The sequence below is a fragment of the Bactrocera oleae genome, chromosome 5 (assembly GCF_042242935.1).
Source record: "Bactrocera oleae isolate idBacOlea1 chromosome 5, idBacOlea1, whole genome shotgun sequence".
In the NCBI taxonomy this organism is placed as follows: domain Eukaryota; kingdom Metazoa; phylum Arthropoda; class Insecta; order Diptera; family Tephritidae; genus Bactrocera; species Bactrocera oleae.
The window spans coordinates 44,487,282-44,510,499 of NC_091539.1; the positions used below are offsets into that span (position 1 = coordinate 44,487,282).

The following is a 23,218-nucleotide window of genomic DNA, read 5'->3' on the forward strand; positions in this document are numbered from 1 at the left end:
AGAGGCAAGTGAGTAGCTTTCAGCCGTTGGTTTAAAATCATTTACAAATTTTTTACTATTTCCTTCATTTACATAACTAGAAACATATCCTACAAAGGATTTGGTCCGAAATATGTTGATTTACGAGATACCGAATCCCAAACTCGCTTTAAACGCGTTTTGATAAAAGAAGTATTTTATTTAGTTTTGGAATTCTGGCAAAAGGTCATTCATCGAAGATAAAGATTTACTTTGCAGACCTTCAGGCTAAATAAATTGGAAACCAGCTGGATCAAGTCTAAGGATCTGAAACTGGACCATGTTGAAAAATAAACCACAATCTTTGGACAAATTTCGGTTTCTTTATAGGCTATGTAATCATCTGACATCAAAAATGACGAAATTGTGGGGCGTGTTGACTAGATGTCTCTTTGCATGTACTTTCTTATTTTTCTGCGTTAGACCTTATTTTCACAGTTAAATATGATTCTGCTCTCAGTGTTACCATTTCGGGCTTTTGCCGCAATAGTATTATTATAACCTTTATTATTTTTATACTTTTGCAACATGTTGCTACAGAGTAAAATATTATAATCGATATATACATATATACTTGTATATATACTTGTATATATATGTATATATACAAGTATATCAGGATGACAAGATGAGTTCAAGTCCAGGTGACTGTCTGTCCGTCAGTCCGTGCAAGCTGTTACATGAGTGAAAATTAAGATATCTGATGAAACTTGAACGAAACAGTAACTACGGCTTCGTAGATGGGTGTAATCGGACCACTGCCACGCTCACAAAGCTCCATCAATCGAAAACATAACTTAAGATATAAAACTGTAATTCGGTACCGAGGATTGCAGTAGCAAGGGGCACCTGTGGGCTAAAAATTATTTTAAAGTGGCCATGGTCCCGCCCTCTAATAAGTTTATTGTACATATCTCTTACACTATTCAAGCTATATCACCCAAATTAGAGTGCTTAGGGCAAATATCTCAAGAACCCCTGTCGACAGTGTGAAAAGGGATGAAATCGGATTATAACACCGCCCTCTACCCATATAACGGTTTTGTTAAAAACTAATAAAAGCGCGATAAATCACTAACTAAGTGATGTCAAATTTGGAGGATGGGCGTGGCACTCCTCACATTTAGGGGAAAATCCATATCTCGGGATTTTCTACACCGATTTCAATCATATTCGGTATGTAATATAACTTTGATATTTTTACATAACACTGTGGAAATAGGTGAATCCAGACAAAACCCACCCCTACTTTCAATATCATACAATTGTAAATTCCATCTGATTCTTAAATTTTCCAGTATACAAATTAAAAACCAATCAATGGTTCCGGATAAAACTTTGAGCAAATAGTGCCCTCAAGATATTTCGTCCTACGCTCAAAAATTGTCAAAATCGAACCATAACTTTTGAAGAACCCAGACGCCAAATATGTGGACCCTAGTGCGTATGGATGACTTTTTAACGAAAATATCAGTCAATCTGTTAGATATATAATTGAACTTCGGGGAAAATGTTTTTATGATAATAATCTACCCTTGTGTCAAAACTGGGTTGAATCGGGTCAATACCTCCCTTAGTTCCCATACACCTAATATAATGATTTTGAACTTCCAGTTGACTTTTTACCACATACATATGTATGTATATCGGCCAATGCCAGATAGTCACCCGGATTTCAACTCGTCTCTTCATCCTGATCATTTATATATATTATATATAACCCTATATCTAACTCGATTAGTTTTAGGTGATACGAACAACCGTTAGGTGAACAAAACTATTATACTCTGTAGCAATAGGTTGCGAGAGTATAATAATGGATTTCTTTTTACTACACCTAATATTATATGTTTATAAATTTGCTTGAAAATAAGCTCAAGATTACCTGAGCAATGCAAAATTAATACCATCAGCCCTTCCATTTCTATGCCCTAATGATTTTAGCATAATTTTTGCTGACGGGAAATTAATTGTTATCCATTCACGATTTCTTCGAACAATGACTACATTTTTAAACTATTGCATAGCTTCTATTTCAGGCTTTAAGCGTGGGACTGAATCAAGAAATTCCGTAACGATGTATTTTTTTAATGTCAAATACAAATATAGAATTTAATAATCCCCATACTGCTAACAATATTTTTAAGAAAATATTAACTGAATTAAAGAAATGGGGCATGAAATCTGGTGCAACAATTTCCATTCCAAAATATAAATTACTACATATTTGCAAAAAGACAAAATGTGAATATCCACAATTAATTTTTGAAAATATTGTAAGAGAATCAGTAAGCAATTTAAAAATTTTAGGAGTATATTTTGATAAATGGTTTAACTTTCAATGTATTAACCTAGGAAATAAGTTAACAAAAAGATTATGCACAATTAAATATTTAGCTAGTAAACGATCTTTTATTCATCCTAACTCCCTAATGAATGCTACAAGAGCCATAATACTCACTAAAATCGACTACGGTTTACCCATTTTTGGATGGTGTGCAAATTCGAACCTGAAGCTGTTAGAACCTCCTTATCATGCAACGAGCCGTCGGAGTATAAACGCTTCTCCTACGTCACCTATTAGTGTGTCTTGACAGAATGTGGCCTACCATCAATAAAGGAAAGGGTATACGAAACAACGATGCAACTAATTCCAAAACTGATATACTCTCCAAATGCCAACTTACAAAACGGTAATTTACGCGTCACGACATAAACGGAACTTCGGGCTAAAATCCACTTTACGCCGCTGTATCAAATACGGAAAAACTTAAACATACATCCGCCCCAAAAGTGCAAAGAAGTCAACAAACAGCCGGAGTGGTTGTTAAAAAAAGAAACTATCAACATGACTCTTCACACCTTTCAAAAGACCAACACCAGTAATGAAGTATTTCAGAAACATTTTTTAGAGTTAATGAAAACCTATGAAGAAGACAATTGGACTGCAATTTATACAGACGGGTCCAAAGCAACAAATACAGCTTTTGCTCTCACTAAAACAAACGGAGAATTTATAAAAGGCGGGATTCTTCCGTGTTACTCGTCGGTATTTACAGCTGAGGCTTTTGCCGTTTCAAAAGCACTAGAATGTGCGATACATAACAAAGGCAAGTTCTGTAATATGCTGGATCGCTACGTTCAAGAAATTGGGCACACGGAATGGAAACATTTCGACCATCGATACTCAACCTTCAACCCTACAAGGACAAAAGTTGTATTTCCTGGGGAAATATCTCGCCCACAATCTACCATCTTCACACGCCTAAGGGTTGGCCATACACAACTTACACATCAGCATCTCCTTACTGGCAAAGTGAAACCATCATGCCCTTTCTGCACAAATATTCGCTGTAGCCGAACTCTCGGCTTTAGCAAGTATTAGGCAAAAGCACAACTGTTTTCCAAATTATTAAGAAATTTTATTTATAACTTTTTTACCGATTGTAACCTACAAAATAAAATATAACCAAATATTTAGGCTGTAATCTTAGATATTTTCTCAGAGTCGATGGCTTTAACAGCTCATACTCTTATATTTTGAATTAGGTTTAATACTACTTTTTATATTTCTGCTAATAAGTAAATAAAAAGAATTTAATAAAAATTAATTTAATAAAAAATTAGTTATTCACTATACAGAGTCATAATATGAGTAACCTTATTATTATTTTGGTAAATAGCTACCCCACCTTTTGAAACAGTATCTCGTTTGAATTGAACAATACAATTGATATAAGGTATTACAATTATCAATGGTAATACATTTCCACTTATCTTGGCTGTCGATTTCAACATCAACTTCGCTGATAAAATATCAAAGCGGTTGACAACTTTTCTTTGGGAAAAATTTAATTTGAAAAGGAATAATGATCCACAAGAATCCACAAAAAAATATGGGACCACCATTGACCCGATATTATCCAGATATTTAGAGCAGCTATACTCTAAGTGTGTTCCGCGGAACCCTAGGGTTCCGTGATACCTCTGTCGGGGTTCCACAAGAATTTAGAAAAAAAAATCAAAACACCTCTCTCTGGTGGCTGCGCGGACTCCGCGGCCGCGCGGAGACAAAACGCTATGAACATTATTTATTTTTTTATTTGTATTTGTACAAACATGTGTTACAATAGCTGGTACAAAATGTCATAAGTTTGGTATCAACAATTTTATACTTGTACAACCCGTTCGCTCTAAGTTTGCCGGTCTGTGGTATGCGCGTACCCTCCCACATGTGACAACAAAACTTATAATGTGTCATAGTTTTACCCAAATACATACACAATTTTTGTTGTTACAATTAAATAAAAAATATTTTGTATTATGTTTTACGGATGACGCTACTTTTCGAACGTACTTAAGTTTGCCACTGGCGATAGGTCATACCTTGTGAGCGCGCAGTTTCTTTGATAAAAGCCGCCTCTGAATTAGCGCTATAGTTGTCAACAAGCGACTTTCGCCTCTAACTTTTAAAGGATAAAGTCGATATTGTTTTCAACGCAATTTTTAAATTTCTGTTTTTATTTTTGCTTTTTGTTTATCTCTTCTTGTTTGTCTAGGACTAAGTATAAAAGCGGCGATTGCGCGTCACGCGTCTTCAGTTGACGATTAGCGTTCGGAGCGATCAGTTACTACCTACTTACAAGCTCGCTAACGAGAAACTAGTGTTCATTGTTTTACTGCCTGCTGTATTCTGTTGTCTCAGTTTTATCGGTACATTTCTTCACTGTAAGTGCTAAATTTAGTCTCTTATACGCAGTAACGATTGTGCATTATTTAAACCCCACTATCCTGACGTGTAATATTATAAATAAAGAAGAATGGAACGTTGGCTTAAAGGTGTTAAACGTGTTGCAACAACATCTTCTAATAACGCTGAATGTTTAAAAGCAGTGCGCGCGGAGAATATAGCAATCACCAATCCGGAAGATGATGCCTCGACGTCAAGCTTGACGGTTTCAAAAACGAAAAAAAGGAAGTATGATGAATCTTATATCAGTTTCGAATTTGTTGATTCCAACGGCTCACCTCTCTGCATGCTCTGTAGTAAACTGCTTCCTAATAGTTCCATGGCACCTGCCAAATTGCGCCGACATTTAGAAACTGTACACCCCGAGTCTAAAGACAAGAATAAAGAATTTTTTGTTCGCAAAAAAGATCAGTTATTAGAAAGTCAAAAAAATATGATGCATGTAACACAAACTATCAACGAAAAGGCAACGGAGGCATCATATTTAGTTAGCTATCGCATTGCACAAGCAGGTGAAGCGCACACTATCGCTGAGAATTTAATAAAACCATGTGTATTAGACATAACAAAATGTATGCTCGATGAAAAATCTGCAAAGCATCTATCTACTGTTCCGCTATCAAACGATACTGTTTCACGACGAATCCATGATCTGGCAAGCCACGTCAAACAAGAACTAGTTACACGTCTACAAAATACACGATTCGCCTTGCAAATGGACGAGTCGACTGATGTCGCTGGTTTGGCTATCCTGCTGGTTATTGTGAGATATCCATATAAAAGTTCTTTTGAAGAAGACATGCTTATGTCTTCACCGCTGCTTACAAACACTACCGGGGAAGAAATTTTTAATAAAATAAATATATTCTTTGAAGAAAATAATCTCAGTTGGAACAATTGTATTGACATTTGTACAGATGGGGCCAAGGCGATGACAGGTAAAACAGCAGGAGCAGTGTCACGAATGAAAAATAAAGCACCTAATTGTAGTTCCAGTCATTGTATTCTGCATAGACAAGCGCTTGCGATGAAACAAATGCCGTCAAATCTAAAATTAGTTATGGATGAAGCTGTAAAAATAATTAATTTTATCAAATCACGACCACTACAATCCCGATTGTTCTCATTATTGTGTGAAGATTGTGGCAGCAAACATAAAACACTGCTGCTCCATACAGAAGTGCGATGGCTGTCTCGGGGTAAAACTTTAACAAGGCTATTTGAACTCAGAGCCGAGTTACAAATGTTTCTTTCAGCAGATACTTCTTTTAATTTGAAGGACCGTTTGTATGATAAAAATTGGTTGTTTCGATTGTCTTTTATGGCGGATATCTTTCAAAAACTTAACGAATTGAATTTATCGTTGCAAGGCAAACAGGTAACAGTGTTTCAGGCCTATAATAAAATAACTGCTTTTAAAAGAAAATTAGATTTTGGATCATTTGCATTGGTAAGAAAGAAATAAAAAGCTTTACGTTACTCAGTGAGTTTATAAGCGAAAACGACTTAGAAATGGTCGAAGATGATATGTTTGCAGAATTGGTCAATTATCTCAGTTCGTTGCGCGCATCTTTTGAAAAGTATTTTCCCGAAGAACACAATACAAAAATTAAAGTGAATTCATGGATTCATAATCCTTTTTTACCTAATTTGGAAAAGCCTGAAAACATGTCAAACGAGATATATAAATCTCTTTTAGAAATGTCATCCGATACAAGTATGGAGTCACTATTCAAAACGACGCCTCTCAATGATTTTTGGTGCAGAATCCAAGATGAATATGCAATGCTTGGCCAAATGGCTCTGGATATTCTTCTCCCGTTCCCAACTACATATTTGTGCGAAACAGGATTTTCTACTTATGCAGCCACAAAAACAAAATATCGCAATAGACTGGACGCCGAAGCTGATATGAGACTCCAACTTTCTTCCATCAAACCAGACCAATTGATGAAAATTAAAAAACAGTTGCATACCTCCCACTAGTTAGATTTTTTCTTTTTTAAAGTTTTCTACTATCGTCCTTGCCAAGTGGTGAAGTAAATAATATTTAGTCACTGTTACATTTTACTTTTATTATGCTGATTAATAAAGAATACACTTATAAAAACAATTGTTTTATTGTAGGGTTCCATCAAGTATTTTGCTTCCCAAAAGGGCTCCGTCATTAAAAAAGTTTGAGAACCACTGATTTAGAGGATATCAAGTCTCAAACTTATGCTTCTTATTTCAGTTACCATAAACCTATAGTTTCAATTAAATACATTCCTGAATAACCTAAATGTATTGTAAGATATTAAAAATATTTCAAACAATATTAACTTTTTATTTATTCAATAAAAGAAAAGTATTTGTTTTTTTATCGATCAATACGCTGAAAAAGTGTAACTTGAATGAATATCAAAGAAAAAAAAATTATACATAAAAAATAAATAAATAATTATAATTGCATAAGTTAATAAAAAATGCTATGCAATAGCTTTATCGCAGTAGTCCCGAGTGGCACTCCTACTGTTTTAACATTACCAACAAGTGAAGGTATTTAGTCGGTTTTGACACTTGCAAGTCGCAAGAATATAAAATGTTCGGCAAGACCTGAACTTAGCTCTTCCTTATTTGTTAACCATATATAAGCGAGTACTAAAAAACTTTTTTGTTAACCATATATAAGCGAGTACTAAAAAACTTTTTTGGAAAAAATGTTATTTGATTATTTTACAGTCTTTTTTGTCTTGAATAACATGGTAAAGTATAACAAAAAAAGTATCCTCAAGAAGTTGACTACGTCGCACCAGAGTAGGTGAATTCAACGACGCGTCAAGTTTAGAGTTGTTATAACAACTATTGTTCTTTTTCAATATCGAACCTGCTTGGAAGAACACTCAGATTGTACCTAGATTGTGGTAGGATACAGAATAGTTAAGGACTTTGTACAACTATATCCCATTTTAAAATTATGAGTTTCCTTAATTACATATCATAATATTATATGTGACCTTATTAATCCTTTGTTAAACAATGAAATGCAAGTACGAGTACACAACTGGAAAATATTGATCAAAAATAAATAGATGTAAATAGTAATATGTTTAGCGTTAAAAGGAGAGTTAAGAAATTTTGAGGCAGTACTAATCGTTTATAATTACTTCCACTTCTCCATATCATTTCCGATGTAAAATAATTTCTTGACAACCAATCATACTAATTAAAATCAAACTATCGAGGAGTCAGTGTATCACCATAGGTAGCTTTCCTTAAGGTGATTGTTTAATTTGGAGTCTATGATGCATTTTCTCCTAAAGTTGATTCAATGGATAATTTTGTGTCTAGGAAAGAATGCAATGGTATATTTTCTCTAATGGTTCTCAAATTCCGAGCCATTACCACTTCTTTGTCTTATCATTCGTACGCCAGGAACACAGATGGTGCGCTAAAATTGTAAATGTACAAAGGACAAAAATTAAATTAAACTACATTTTTATATTTTATTTAAAAATGAAATCTTAAATTTCTATTAAATCACAGAATAAAAAAGTTATCGCAATCACAAAATTATGAATAGTTCTCCGTTTAACTATTAGCGGCGTTAATTTGCGCTTTGAATATATCAACGAGTCTTTGCTGGCGTTTTCCCATACCCAGAGCTGCTCTTCTTACGGATCCTTCAGTGGGATCTGCTATTAATTGTTTCATTACTTGTTTTCTGGCCATAGTGAAACACTGTATTTGCGCAACTGTTATGAGGAGTATTATCGTCAGAAACTTGATATTAGATTTTTGTAAAAGCTTCATTTTTGAGTTGAATAAATTCAAAGTAGCAAAAGTTGTTCGTTTAATCGTTTTTCGTTCGTAATTAAAATGTTAACGTAAATGTACTGATATATATATCATAATTTAAATTATTATTCTCTTGTGGTTCCGGAAAAATAAGTTTAGATTTATATTATATATAATAAATGATAATTGCGGAAATTAAATGCAATAAAACATAACTTTTGAATCGTCTGACGTAAATCTCAAAGACTGACGATTCCTCAGTTGATGACGACAATTTCCGATAAAGTAGTCTTAATCATATGTAAATCTCAGTATTTTATCTTAAAAAGTTTACTATCGTCAGTTATGAGCAATGTTGCATTTTATGGACATGCTGTATGCATTTTGGGAGTTTGGCTTTGCCAATCTTTTTCATGTTCTATTTTTATCTCTACCAAAAGTTTATGATAAATCAAGCTAGCTATATATAATACAATAGTTTGTATTGAGAGTGTAATAAGAATCTTTGGTAATATAATATAATACAAAACTTTTTTGTCACGCCCACATTCTGGATCATTGAAATAGTGGACGTTTTAAATGAAAATTTTATCTCTGAAAATACCGTGTATGTATGTTTTGCGAAGTACGCCCTTAGGGAAGTTCTTTTTCTTCGCATATAACAGCCGATTATGAAAACCCTTAGAGGCAAGCTATTTCATCGCATATAATGGTTTGAGTGTTTGTGAAAGCGATCCTGACGCAGATAAAAAAAATGAAGAAGTAAGGAAAGGCTAAGTTTGGGTGTTACGGAACATTTCATACGCTTAAGCTTGCAAAGAGTTGGCAAAACTTTATACTAAGAAATGTACCGAAAGAATTCCACTTCACTGTTCAACGAAATCGTGTCAGGATTTCAATAAATATTGGTATCATAATAACTAATTTTGAAGGTCATAAACTAACTTAGTTTTATCACTATATTTCACTTCCCGTTAGCGAAAAGTATACTAAAATCATTAGAGGCATAGAAATATAAGCGTTGATTGCATTAGGTTTTGACCTTGCTCAGGTATACTTAAGAACTTATTTTCAAGCAAATGTATAAACATATAATATGTGAATATAAACATTTATATCAAAAAAGTGAATTTTAGCTATATGAGGGCTAAGGCTAGTTTTCGCCCGATTTTATCCATTTTTGGTACAAACATACACTATTATTAGAAAAATACGCTTTCTCATTTGCATTGAGGTTACTCACACATTGACCGATGCGGTAGCAAGTCACCGGAAGTTTAAAAATCTTTATATTACTTACATATATAGGAGCTAATGGAAGTATTGATCCGATTCAACGTGCAAATTTTTATACCGATATACTTGTATTAATTAGTGCTTGGTTTGTATACTAGAAATTGAAAAAATCAGATGGAATTTAAAGTTGTGTTTTATGGGAAGTCGGCATGATTACTGTCCAATTTTGCCCATTTTTGCACTGTTTCATGGGTATGTCCTTTTTGTGTCATCTAGGATATAAAATTTAATGTTTCTGACTAATTTCGTTATTGATTTATCGCACTTTTAAAAAATGTTCAAATCACATATGCCCCTTACTACTGCAATTTGTTGTACCAAATTATAGGTTTGTATAATAATTTGCGGCTTAGTTATGGCAATTAATATTTTTAGATTAATGGCACTTTGTGGGCGTGGAAGTGGTCCGATTACGCCTATCTACGAACCCGTCTTTTCATTAAAATATCTAAATTTTTACTCAGGTTATCGCTTGCTCAGGGGAACAGACGGGCAGACGGACGGATGGACAGACGAACAGACAGACAGTCACTCGGAATTCAACTCGCCTCGGCATCCTGATCATTTATATATATATAACACCTTTATTTCGATTATCTTTAACTGATACAAACAACCGTTAGGTGAACAAAACTATTATCTGTAGCAATATGTTGCAAGAGTATAAAAAGAGTAATATCGGTCGGTAATTCAATTCTTGCTTTTAGAAAGGAAATTGAGCAGTAAAATCAAACAGTGGTTGCCTAAAGTAGTAGCACTTTGTTAAAGACCGTTAATAATTGGTGGAACGAATTTACCGAATTATGTCGATTCGACTTCAAATTGCAGTAAAACGGAACCATTGGTCGAAAGAAAATTAGCTCTTCCACCAACGAACCGGCTTACACCTTCTTGGCAAATTGATTAAATTACGCTGTGAGCTGCTGATTCTGAATGTGACGAGCTAAAGAAGTTGGAAAATCGCTGATTCATATCTACCGATCAGACACTGGACTATGTTGAGAAATAAATCACAACTTTCCAAAATTTTCGTTTATCTTTATAGGCTACGTAGTTATCCAACCTCAAAAATTACGAAAATAAGGGACATGTTGATTGCTATATCTCATTGTACAAGTTTGTACTATAATTTTTTTCTGCGTTAGACCCTATTTTCGCAGTTAAATATGAATCTGTTCTCAGTGTTGCCACTTTTTGCTTTTATCGCAATAGTGTAATTATAACTTACATTATTTTGTACCATATATAAACGAGTACTAAAAATGTATTGTCTTGAAGTTAAAGATAAATTTGAATACTGATTTACGTATTCTATTTCAAACCCCGTGTTAAATATTGCATGGAATTCATGATAGATCATTTATATTTTAAGCATTCTGTGATTTAACATAACAATTTTCTTAACTTTTCTTTTGGAAATTACTAAAGATCTTTCATATTCATATACAACTAATTAAATTAAAGGTTTAAAAACTCTATGCTGTAAGTTTTCTTCTGATTTTTTCTTCAGCTTTTGGGGTTTTGGTAAGTGGTTATGATAATTGTTAAAATCGCGTACTGTCGGCACTGTGAAAATATATTCTACGAGCATGAAAGTCATAATCTCGCAACACGTTGCACAGAACATAAAAGTTTTGTTAAGATAACAGTTGTTTGTAACAGCTAAAGCGGATCGAAATAGATATAGATATGATTAGGATGACGGAGGAGTTGAATTCCGGATTCCGCTCTGTCCGCCTGTCCGTCGGTCTAATGGGAATAAATATAGTGATACTGTTTCTACAGGAATTGTTGCAATTGTATTTTATACATAGTTCAATTGACCCTTTGACCTGACTTCTGTCAATTTATAACATCTATATTCATTTAGCTTGCTTTTCGGGAAGATGTGTAATGTCGTACTGAATTCTGACTTCGCCTGGGTTGCTTTGACCTCTACAATATCCAATCGACTTAGCCATATATTCAGGTATCGAATACCTATCCATTATATTTATATTCTAGGTCGCTTTGATTGTTAGTAAAACAAGAAAAAACGTTAATTTCGGTTGGACCGAAGCTATAATACCCTATAAATTGATTCCGATCGTTCAATTTGTATGGCAGCTATAGGGGATCCGATATCGGCCGTTCCGACAAATGAGCAGCTTCTTAGTGGGAAAAGGACAGGTGCAAAATTTTAGATCGATAGCTTAAAAACTGAGCGACTAGTTTGTATATATACAGACGGACATGGCTATATCAACCCAGCTCATCATGCTGATCATTAATGTATATATTTTATAGGGTCTCCGACGTTTTCTTCTGGGTGTTACAAACTTCGTGGCAAACATAACATACCCTGTTCAGGTATTAAAGCTCTCACGAAATCGCTCGATAGTTAAATATTCATATCGTTTATACAAATTTAGATTTTGTGTCAGCAGGAACCGTCCTTTTTATTACTCATTGCGCATTTATATATTTTATTTCCGTTTAGCCAATGAAGCATGAGTAGTGCAACTGCTTTGTTTTTTACATCGTTACGACTTGTGTCACCATCCAATTTAAATGTTTGGGAGAATTTTTACAGAAAGTTTTCTGCAGAATTTTACAAGATATGCGGTTTAACATGGAGTAATGAACCCATTAGCGAAACATTACTAAAAAATAAGTTAGTATATAAGTTTGCCCATGGAAATTAAAATTTAGTTATTAATTAAGAACCGAACAAGAAGCTGCTTGAAATCTTGCTATATCTGAGACGTGTTACTTCAATTGTTCTTCCTTCGTCAAAATGAAAATCTTTGAAATCATCGTAGTAATCTGCCTGATATCCTTTGGATTCGTTCGGAGTTCACCTGTAGCTAGAAAAAACCTCGTACAGCAGCTAATAGCATCCCCAATCGAAGGGTCGAAACAAGCGAATACTATTAATAGCGGAGATAATGAAAAATATCGTATTTATATATTCAAAGCACGCCTGAATGCTATTAATAGCTGAATTGCGTAAACTAGTTTTTAGTTAGTATTAGTTTTTAGTCATATTCGAAAATTGTGATAAATATGTGATAAATACATATATTCTTTTAACATTAATAAATTAAATAAATATCATGGCAATTTTTATAAATTTTATTATATACATATGTATATTTCAAGTATTAGGAAATCTATATACGTGAGTATAAGACGGCATAGGTATAACTGGATGTATTATCGGCTGATTTCTTATAGGTTTGTATAAATTAGCAATTATACATAAAAGATAAATTTCCACATAAAAGTAAGATAAGATCATACTTAAACAAAAAATTGTGAAGCTTATTTTCCATATTTTAGTGACTAATAGGCTAATGTACTTCAAGAACCGTTTAAAAAATGTGTATTATCCGTTTTATTAATATATATATAGTTATTAAGCCTTTGCGCAAACCCCAGCATAATACATTTACGTCACACGTTCCTTACAGAGCAAAATTTCATTCTCAACTGTTGAAGGGTATTTCTACCGCAACGTTTTTTAAAGTGTAAAGTAAAGTGTAAAGTGTTTATATAACATGTATAAAAACGTTTAGTCGTGCGGTTAAGATTTCGATTTATAAAAGTTATACCAACTAGCTAAAGCAAGTATACCATATAAATCTGATCATCTTAAAGGCGAAGACTTAAAGTTCAGTTAAGAATTAACAACTAAACGAGAACGTATTCATTTATTTACATTTTGCAATTCATCAAAATGAAATTTGTTTGAAAATGGAATATACAATTTCTCCTAATACTTGTTCTGATATCTTTTGCGCATGTCCAGTTTGCACCTATGTCAAAAAACCATATGATGCAGCAAGTAGTAGCAGATCAAATCGAAGGTTCAAAAGAGGGTTTACATTAAACAACGGAGAACATGGAGAAGATCTTGTTTATTAATCGATTAAAGCAGGTTGGAATCCCGCTAATAGTTAGCCTGTAGGTAATTATCATAAAATTCTATCACATTTAAAATTGTGATAGTAAGAATGTGTAGCGCTATGAGATATATTGTAATTTAAAAAGATTCCGTGTAAGTTATATAAATATAAAATGATATGCTTTAAAATTAATAAAACCACCTCTTCCAAACTTAATTATAATAATTATGACAAAGGTATTTAATTATTTAATATGGATTTGGGTTGTATCATCGAACTTAAGGAAGAATAATATGTTTTAGTAGTTACAACAAATGTTGGTGAATCTGTGTTTTTAGTTCAAACGCGTAAAAGCAAAGTAGAGATTTTTTGGTCATAATTGAGAGAAGTATCAAAAGAAATAAATGGTAGGAGATTTGAAACTGCCTCTGAGTTGCGTTTAGTTCTTTAGCTATTGTTAATTTATAGCTTTATAATAGCTATATATATCGTATAATAAAGAGTTAAACTCCATACAGCGATATGCATATATGTATCTATATATGTAATAGCTTAAAACTAATCTTAAGTACACTATTTAACGGAAGTAAATAAAGACCATTACATTAAGCTTTTAAATTATTGTTGCTGTTATACTGGTAGTCGCTGAGATAGGCGACTTTACTAGAAACGCCCATTTTCCAATTTTGATACTGCTTGCTGCTATTTTGGTACACAATAATAACAATTAAGTTTAGCATATCTAACGTCTGTCGTTATCACACATTTAATGTATGCATTTTCACTATGTGTCTTGAAATCCCAAAAAAGAAATATGGTTTGGCATGTCGCTTTAGTAGTTTACTATAAACATGCAATATAAACATTAAACATATTTGAAGGCGAAGACACTCCCACTTATATACCATTTTCAACCACTTATGCCCCTTCCTACTATTATATGATCCTCAGCACCAAATTCGTAATACAATAGGCCGCAGAGTGCCACGGAACACGTGTAACAAGCTCCATCAAGATATCTAAATTTTTACTCAAGTTATCGCTTGCACTTTCTTCATTTATTATTTAATATTTCATTATCACAATATATATCTACATAATAATTCATATTTAACGTACTATAACTAAATATTTCCCACAGACTAACTATTAGCAGCTTTTAGTCGAGTTTTAATTGAGTTAACGAGTTCTTGTTCCCGTACTAAAATTTGCAGAGCTTCGCCTCTTTCTGAAAGTTTGATAGGATCTGCTATCACTTGTTGAATTAGAGCCGTTTTTCTCAGAGACAAGCATTGAACGTACTCGAAAGACATCAGGATTATTACCAGCAAAAAGTGCATACTCAATTTTTGGAAGAGTTCCATTTTGTAGAAATAGTACAAGTATATCCAAAAAGAAAACTAAGATCGAGTTTAATACTTTCAGACAACTTTCCAAATAGCAGTTGATCTTTAACTAAAGATTTCTTCCGCTGTTCGCACTTATATACTAAAATGCATAAATCTTTGTTCCTATTTAGATATGCATGTAAGTTAACATTTCAAACCGCATCCTGTAAGTTACTGCAATAATGTACTGTGGTAAATAACTCTTCAACATTTAATAGTAAAATTACATCATATGTGGAAATCAACTGTGACGTAAAACTACAAAGTTGATAAACCCCTTAAATGTGGGGCATAATTTCAATGACATATGACGAATTAAAATCGTTAATAAAGTACGATGCACTATTTAATGAAAAACTCGATAGACGGAGAAAAACCAAAGTTTGTTTGCTTTCCATTTTTATTCCTTATTCACTTAAAAAGCAGAAATCGACTCAACCCATAAATATTTCCAGTAAATATTACCGACTAAGTATTATTATTATCAACTGTTGATGAAGTTCATAGAACCGGACAGAAAAACTTTGATCAGAATGATGCGTGTCATTGATTTTTATTCCACGCAACTTTGTAAATATAATTCGCGCACTGACCGACATCTTCGGCGTAAAGTCTGCTGGGATATCAAAAATGTAAATGATTACAAAGAGAGAAAGTACTGAATAACGGAGGCATTGAAAAGAGTTTGTTAATCACGGAAAGCTTTTATTTGGTCAATATCAAATTCTGTAAAACAATTCTTTTAGTCAAATTTAAGAGGTTTTTTAATTACGTTAATATTTTTGGGTGTATTATTTATATTGATCATAAGAGAATTCCTTTCAACGGTTGAAATTACACAAGTACTTGACCATGCGAAATTACACAAACACTTATAATAATAAATTAGTGAATCACATGAGTTATAGCTTGCTGTTTACCGAAAATATCAGTCAATATATCCCGTTGACTTTATACTTTTTTCTGCTAGTAATCTTTCTGTTATCTGTCGCATACGTCAGGTCTTTAGTTGTGGTAAAAAACATCTGGTGCAACAAGTAATAACAAATTCCAACGACGGTTCGAAAAGAGGGGAGTCACCGGGTAGCGAAGGGAATGAGGAAAATCCTGTTAGTTCAATTAAAACTCGGCCGAGTGCCGCTAATATATTATATATGATTATGTGGGACTCAGTTATATTGTAAATAAATTAGTATTTATAGTGAAGAAAGAAACGGAAGCACATTTTTTGTATTGCTTCTTTAGAGAATTCAATAAAACTGTATATAAAGATGTAATGGTTGTTTGCAGTGACAAAAAAATTAAATTATCAAGAAAATATTAATGTTAAAATAATTAGAAGAAGGATATAATTCCTACATAACCGAAGTTTGTGTCTGTCATAATTTCTTAAATATATTTTAAAATTTCTGAAAGCAAATTTTAATGTGAAATAAAATTCTTTACATTTGACATAGCGGTCCGATACTTTGCCAACAAAAGGAAATTGAAAATTCTGGAAAAAGGACGTTTTATTTCTCCACATAGTCTCCGATGCTATTGACCCAATGATGGTCCCATTTCTGTAACCCGTATTCAACATACTTGTTCTGTAGATATGTGAAGTAGGAATCCGTGCTGTCGATAACCGCCTCATTCAACTCCAATTTCTGGCCGGCGAGTAATTTTTGAAAGTTTGGAAACAAAAAGAAGTCGCACGGGAACAAATTAAAGAATAATGTAGATGTGGCAGCAGTTCGTAGCGTAATTCAGTGTGAGCCAGTGAGTAATTTACCCTTATGAATCCCAGAAAACCTTAAACACTAACTTTCTGGGCAATAGGACAGTTTTGGCCTTCATCGGAACAGGTTCTGCGGTGACTGTTTCTGGGTATCTGATGTGTACCAACTATTTCACTTGGTCGGCGGGTTGTTATAGTATTCTTTAGAAAATGACTTCCAGAAAATATGCGATTCCTGGGCAATACTCATGTTTCTCGCCAGAAAAAGGTGTGAATAATTGTTCCATGTCAAAAGAATGAATTAAAGTCCTCTCTGATCTTCAGCACTCATTGTACCTCTCTCGTCTACAGTCTCTAAGGATAAACAGGTTTAAGTTACATTTGGTAAATATTTATATATACTTAGCATTACCTTCCTTAAAGACTTCTCTTATTTTGCTCACCTATGTTAAGAATATACGGGCTAGTGATAATCAATAGGTGCACCAATACATACCGATATCCATAATTTTTAATACAGAGTCCTACAATGCTAAGTGAAGCGATCTATTTTAATTGAGATATCGCTTATACCGTGTATATGTGATATAAGCTAAAGCAAAACAAAGGGATGAAATTAATTATAGGTATTGGAAGGAAAGCAAATAAATTGGTAGTATGAGAGTTAGGAGAACATGTGGACCGATTTCTGCACTAAACTGTAATAGCGCAATCCACTGAAACATTGATATTGATATATTTAGAAATAAAGAAAAAAAGGAGTATAAATCTACAAGTTTTTAAACGCGCTGTTTCTGCGAAATTTCTTTAAAAGCGGGCGGATTAAATTAAATTTGTGACCTAGTTGTAGCCCTTTATTTTCGATTAAGGCCGTTTTATAAGCGCGCCAATGATCCGATTTTGTGCATCTCCTTAGATTGTCAGGCAAAAGGTGTACATTGTAGCGTTCAGATATCTTAATTTTTTCTTTAGGTGTAGCACAAACAGATGGAGAGACGAACGGACAGACAGACATCTTTTATGCACAATGCTAAAAAAATGTCTTTATGTTTTCTTCACATTTAATTCAATCACAATTTAAAAGCTTACTATTTATACATACAAAGAAATAATGATGTTTACATTTTTAGCTTGCGCTTACTTAAATAAATACATAACTCCATACATTCATAAACATTCAAAATTTAAAGCTACAGTCCATATGTACTATATATTTGTATGTATGTATAGAGTGTTGAGGTAGACGATCTCAACTGGCCCCGTGGAAATAGCAGCCATCACCTTGAACCCGTGGCAGCAGCGCCAGGCTGTACAACATTTTCTGGATCAATGCTAATAAATTCTGCGATTGGTAAGAATTAAGCATGTAAAAAATGTAAATTAGTTTTCTTTCAAAAGATAAACAAAATAAAAATCTACAATTGCAATAAAACTAATTTATTTACCAGTAGAATATAAAACATTCTGTTTATGTAAAGAGACACTCTCTCACCTTTTCTGCTATGCCTTCTATCATTGCGATATTTGCGTTGCCGTTGCTGAGCTATCACTGAATCTTTCGCTTTTACTTGTTCTCGATCACGCTCTTCATTCTCATCCGAGCTGATTGGCTGCTGTTGTAGCAATATATTACCGTCGCTACGATACCGACGCACAGGGAATACCTTTCTTCGTGCCACCTGTGGCCCTAGCTCCGTCACATTCAATAGGCTACCACATGTACGCTCTGCAGATATTGCATTCATTTGCTCATGAGCACCGCTGCCCAACATCTTGAGTGAGCTTTTCGAGCCACTTCCTTGACTGCTCTGTATATTTTCCGTGGATGAGTTACGCAGCCGACGTCGCCGTCGATAGCGGCTGAAGCTCTCCGCTTGCACTACTAGAGTGCCTGCCTTGCTGGTGCGCAAAAAATAGCGCGGTGTGTGATACACTTCGTGTTCCTCGGCATATTCAGGTGAAGAGAATCGCCCCTTATTGAAACTAAAACGTTCCAATATCGACTCAGAAGTTGCAGGTGAACGGCCAGAACTCTGCGAACGTTTGTAACGACGCTTCTCGCGAGGACCGGACGATGAAGAGTTACTGGGCGTGGTAGGGGTTGTTGTTGTAGAAGGCGGCGTGGGCAAATCGGCTAGATTGAATGAGTTTTGCGTGCTCTTAACGTTGCCATTTATATCCGGGTTTGCATCTGAGACTTCGGTAACTTTGAAACGTACACCCTTTAATGAATTAGCGCGACGCTGTATTTTGAAATCGGGCAGCTCATTGGTGAAAAAGTCAATAGTTGAAGATAATGTAGAGGCATGTTCGGTGGACGGCGTGGTCACGACACTGTTCTTGTTAGAAGGTACCGGAGAGGGTGTCGCCTCTTGTATTTGCAAGCCACTGAATTGTCGATCCAAAGCTTGTTTTATCGATTGTGCCAAGTTAGTAGATGCGGCTTTGTTGACACGCTTGCGTGTATGTGGCTGAGCGATAGTCGTCGCTTCAGCTGTTCTCTGTGGTGTCGTCGTTTGTGGCTGACTATAGCACTGCTCTTCTTGGCTGTCTACATCCACCAACAATTGACCTTTGTGATCGTAGAGCAGTATACGTGGCAGCGCGATTTTGGAACATGAACGTGATGTACTTAGCTCCCAACGCCATTGCTTCGGTTTGCGCAGTTTCAAGCTCAAAACATTGGCGATCTCCTCGTCAACATCTGCATCAGCATAATCATCATTAGTGCTGACATTAGCGGTCATTGTCGAATGTTGTGATGAATAAGGTGTATCAGGTGTTCTAGTGCTTTCATTGTTCCTGCTATATGTAGTGGGGCCGTAGCTGTTGTTGTTATTGTACTGTATATTTTTTCGTTGCTTTGCACTTTCCAATGCTGCAGCTGTGCACCGCTGGTGCATATCTACAAACGAATCGGACACTATGTTCGCGTGTGATGAGGCGTATGAGTGACCTAAGCTTAGAGCGGCGAGCTTTATGGTCTGGCGGGTAGGGAGAGCAAAGAAAATCACAATTTTTCAGCTGTTCGTCGATTTCGCTCATCAAATGATATTTATATATTCTGACAGGTGTGCTCATATATTATGTTATTTGTATGCGCACGTCGCTCACTGCCTTCATACATTTCTTAGTCAGACTATTATATTATATTAAGCGCACCAGCGACACACCTGTTCTATTTATTTATATTTTTTTCTTATTTAATTTATACTTCTTTCTGATGCGCTTTGTTAACTTGAACGCTATTCACCACTTACAATGCTTCTTCCTTCTGTGACAGCAGCCTTAACGTTGAAGCATCCAACGTTATGTACATCAACTGTCGCCAAAAAAACAAGAAAACAAAAAAAAATTCGATAATATCGCCAACATGAAAAATATTTTTTATATATTTAAATATACTTTTGCAGATAATGCTGAAGATGAAGATCACCATTTAGCCGCTGGCTAAGTGCCAAATAAAAATGAGCAAAAAATCTAATTGTTTAATATTTGTACATGTTTTTGTATATAACATAGGTACATACATGCATATGAGAAATATTCGTATCAAAGTATTTATATGCGGAATTTTGAAAGTGTATACCTCATTTGTGAAATATTTTGGTTTTTACACTGAATATTTTATGCGTGTGCACTTGATCAGCTGCTCTTGTGGTGTCTGTTGTATATAATTTTGATTGTTGCACTTTAATGATATGTTGTTCTTGTTCAATTTTGATATTTTGCATGGATTTTTGTAGTTTATCTTAATTGCCAAAAATATTGCAGATAACAAATAATAATTTATTATTATATATTCACCATAATTAAGGTAATTATCGGCAAAAATTCGCTCAACCATTTCGATATTTATGTATGTATATATATATAAAGACATATTTCTTGTGACCGCCAGCTTCACTCACGTTTTATTCTCAAATATTATTTATCTAAAAAGCAAACCATTGGCTCTTATCGTCTCAATCATTGACTTCACCCGCACAATACCCCGCATTACTTCGTGTATATTTATAGAATGCGTGCGCCGTTCTCGAATTTATTTTCAATCGAATGCGACGCCGGTGGCACACTGTGAGGCATGGTACGTTGTTATTAAACTAAAAAAAATTTCGCTCTAAAAAATCTTGCAACCAAGAAATTGCAATCAAAATAATTGCCTTATATCATTTAAAAGATGAATTTAAGGAAAATATAATTCTTAGCGGAGCTCTCAACTTATTTTCAATTAAATTGTGTCTTTCAATCAAATATTAGTCCTCCTATAAGTTTTTAAAAACCCTTTTTGTATCAAAAATAGCATTATACGTTAAACATTAATGTCATCAGAAATAAATTCGCCTAGTTTTTTCTCTTGTAAGACTTAAAATCTTTCTACTGAAACTCGCTCCCGATACTTTTTTGTTGTTTGTCCTCATCGATCCGCCATTTTTCTGCTCGTTATCTTTGGGCATTATCAGCTTGTTAGAAAAAGTAAGAACAAAGTTATCGAGATGTAGCCATACAAGTCATATAAAAGATCTCTTAAAAGCTACAATTTGTTTATATATATGATAACTGGTCAAATGGGAATAGCTGACAAAAATTACAGTACAAAAAAAATGTTTTTTAATAAATTCCCCTTTTTTTTATAAGACGGTATGGACGCTATCCGAAGCCAAGAGGTAAATAAATTTATAAATATTGGTGGTGAAAGAAAAATGTCTTTGCTAAAAAAAGAGACGAAACGCGTATCAGACGTGACAGAGAGGTTAGCGCAAGGTTGCACCGTAACACTGATTCTTACAGCTGAGAATATTTATTGAGGGTTGTCACTTCGTTAAAAAACTTTATTAAACAAAGCTTATAAGAAAAATGAATAATTATGATAAAGCAGTTTGATGAAAGCTTTAATAAAGATTTATCTTGGAGATAATTGTAAGTAAATTAGCGCATTATTATACCCCGAACAGGGTACATTAAGTTTAAAACACGTGAAAGGAAACATCGGAACACTACAAAGTATTTATGTATGGTGATACAGCGTTTGTATATGCAAAATAGCGCCTCAGTTTTTGAGATATCGATTTGAAATTTATCACACGCCCTTTCCTCCCCACGAAGCTGGACATTTGACGGAATCGCTCATACAGAACCACTATAAAATATAGTAGCCATACAAACTGAACAATCACAATTAGGTTCTTATATAAAAAACTTTTTTATTTGACAGGATATCACCACGAAATTTGACACATATTTTTATACAAACGCTACAATCTCAGAATATATTGTTCAGAGCGGAACGCTATAGGCTATAGCAACCACACAAACTGACCATACCATGACTGAATCGTAATTAAGATAAATATCTTTTTGTTTTCCTTTATGATATAATAAATGAGAATGTAAAAGATATTATAGCTTCGGTGCAGCCGAAGTTAATGTTTTCTTGTTATTTTCTCATTTCGTTTCACTTTTAGCGCTTGCGTTAAAGCATATCGCCCACTGTGCGATATCAGAATCGACAAGTACCAACATATCAACGGCAATCAATTGAAATGTTGCCCGCACGATTGCGCTATTGATGTGCATATTCTGAATTTGTGTATGTACGTACATATATATGTTTATAACAATGTCTTATAAGTGGGTCAGAAGCACTGGTTGTGGTTATTGTCATTATGTTAAGTGCATTTTTATTGTTTCTACTAACTTTGTAGACTATGCCTACCACTTGACTTTGAAACTTTTTACGAACACATATTTATATAGTTTTTTTTGTACCTTTTCGCACATTTAGTTCGGAGGTCATATTTTAGTCCTTAGATCACATTTTAAAATATTATGAATTTTATTTGTGTTTATTTAAATACCATATACACTTTTCTTCTTAGTAAACTTCTTGAGAATATATATAAAGTGTATATAAATACACATTTGATGTGATTAAAGCAGTGTTTTCATAAAATATGCATACATTATTTTCAGGATTTTTACCAACACTTCACTAGCTATATATTAATAAAAGATTTCGCACTGCTTGATATACAAGAATGTATGCAATCAGTAAATATATATGTACGTATGTCAACAATAAGTATATATATATGCTAATATAGCAATATATTATGTACAATCTCTTCAAATTAACATATACCACATACTTAAAAAATATGTATATTTTTTATTAGCACAGCAACAGGCAAAAAGCAAAAGGCTGACGCCAGCCAACAATCACATTAAACAAAAACCAAATTAAATTGAACGGCGACGTAACGACGCGTCGCTGTCGTGAGCGTCTATGCGACACTCCGATTTTCAATAATCGAATTTCTGCAATTTTAAACTCAAAACACCCGAACAGCTGTGCCCAGCGGAGAATTTCACACTGGCACGA

The 23,218-nt window shown here is 34.0% G+C and overlaps 2 protein-coding genes across 5 annotated transcripts; one reads left to right on the forward strand and one right to left on the reverse strand.

The window, feature by feature from the left end:
- The first annotated feature begins 4,838 nt into the window (after nt 1-4,838).
- Nucleotides 4,839-13,712, forward strand: LOC118681489 (zinc finger BED domain-containing protein 5-like). Its single transcript, XM_070110294.1, has 2 exons — nt 4,839-5,531; nt 13,632-13,712. Exons 1-2 carry the CDS (start codon nt 4,839-4,841, stop codon nt 13,710-13,712), a joined length of 774 nt encoding a protein of 257 aa, XP_069966395.1.
- A 4,167-nt stretch (nt 13,713-17,879) lies between these two features.
- On the reverse strand, nt 17,880-23,218 carry LOC106619314 (uncharacterized). 4 transcript variants are annotated; one of them, XM_070109864.1, is made up of 4 exons: nt 22,986-23,218; nt 20,426-20,587; nt 18,329-20,158; nt 17,880-18,178 (listed from the first exon to the last, which is right to left on the reverse strand). In XM_070109864.1, the coding sequence occupies exons 3-4, from the start codon at nt 19,737-19,739 to the stop codon at nt 18,114-18,116; spliced, it is 1,476 nt and encodes a 491-aa protein (XP_069965965.1). In that variant the 5' UTR covers nt 19,740-20,158; nt 20,426-20,587; nt 22,986-23,218; the 3' UTR covers nt 17,880-18,113. The 4 variants fall into 4 exon arrangements, with proteins under 4 accessions (XP_069965965.1, XP_014092829.2, XP_069965967.1 ...); XM_014237354.3 differs by lacking the exon at nt 20,426-20,587; XM_070109866.1 differs by lacking the exons at nt 20,426-20,587; nt 22,986-23,218 and adding an exon at nt 22,606-22,707.

Excerpts from the sequence above, each read along its gene's own strand:
- LOC118681489 (XM_070110294.1), top strand. The coding sequence starts at position 4,839 with ATGGAACGTTGGCTTAAAGGTGTTAAACGTGTTGCAACAACATCTTCT. Across the intron at positions 5,532-13,631 it reads TGGCTATCCTGCTGGTTATT|TTTGCACCTATGTCAAAAAA; the intron begins GTGAGATATCCA and ends GCGCATGTCCAG.
- LOC106619314 (XM_014237354.3), bottom strand. The coding sequence starts at position 19,739 with ATGCACCAGCGGTGCACAGCTGCAGCATTGGAAAGTGCAAAGCAACGA. Across the intron at positions 18,179-18,328 it reads TAGAAGGCATAGCAGAAAAG|AATTTATTAGCATTGATCCA; the intron begins GTGAGAGAGTGT and ends TACCAATCGCAG.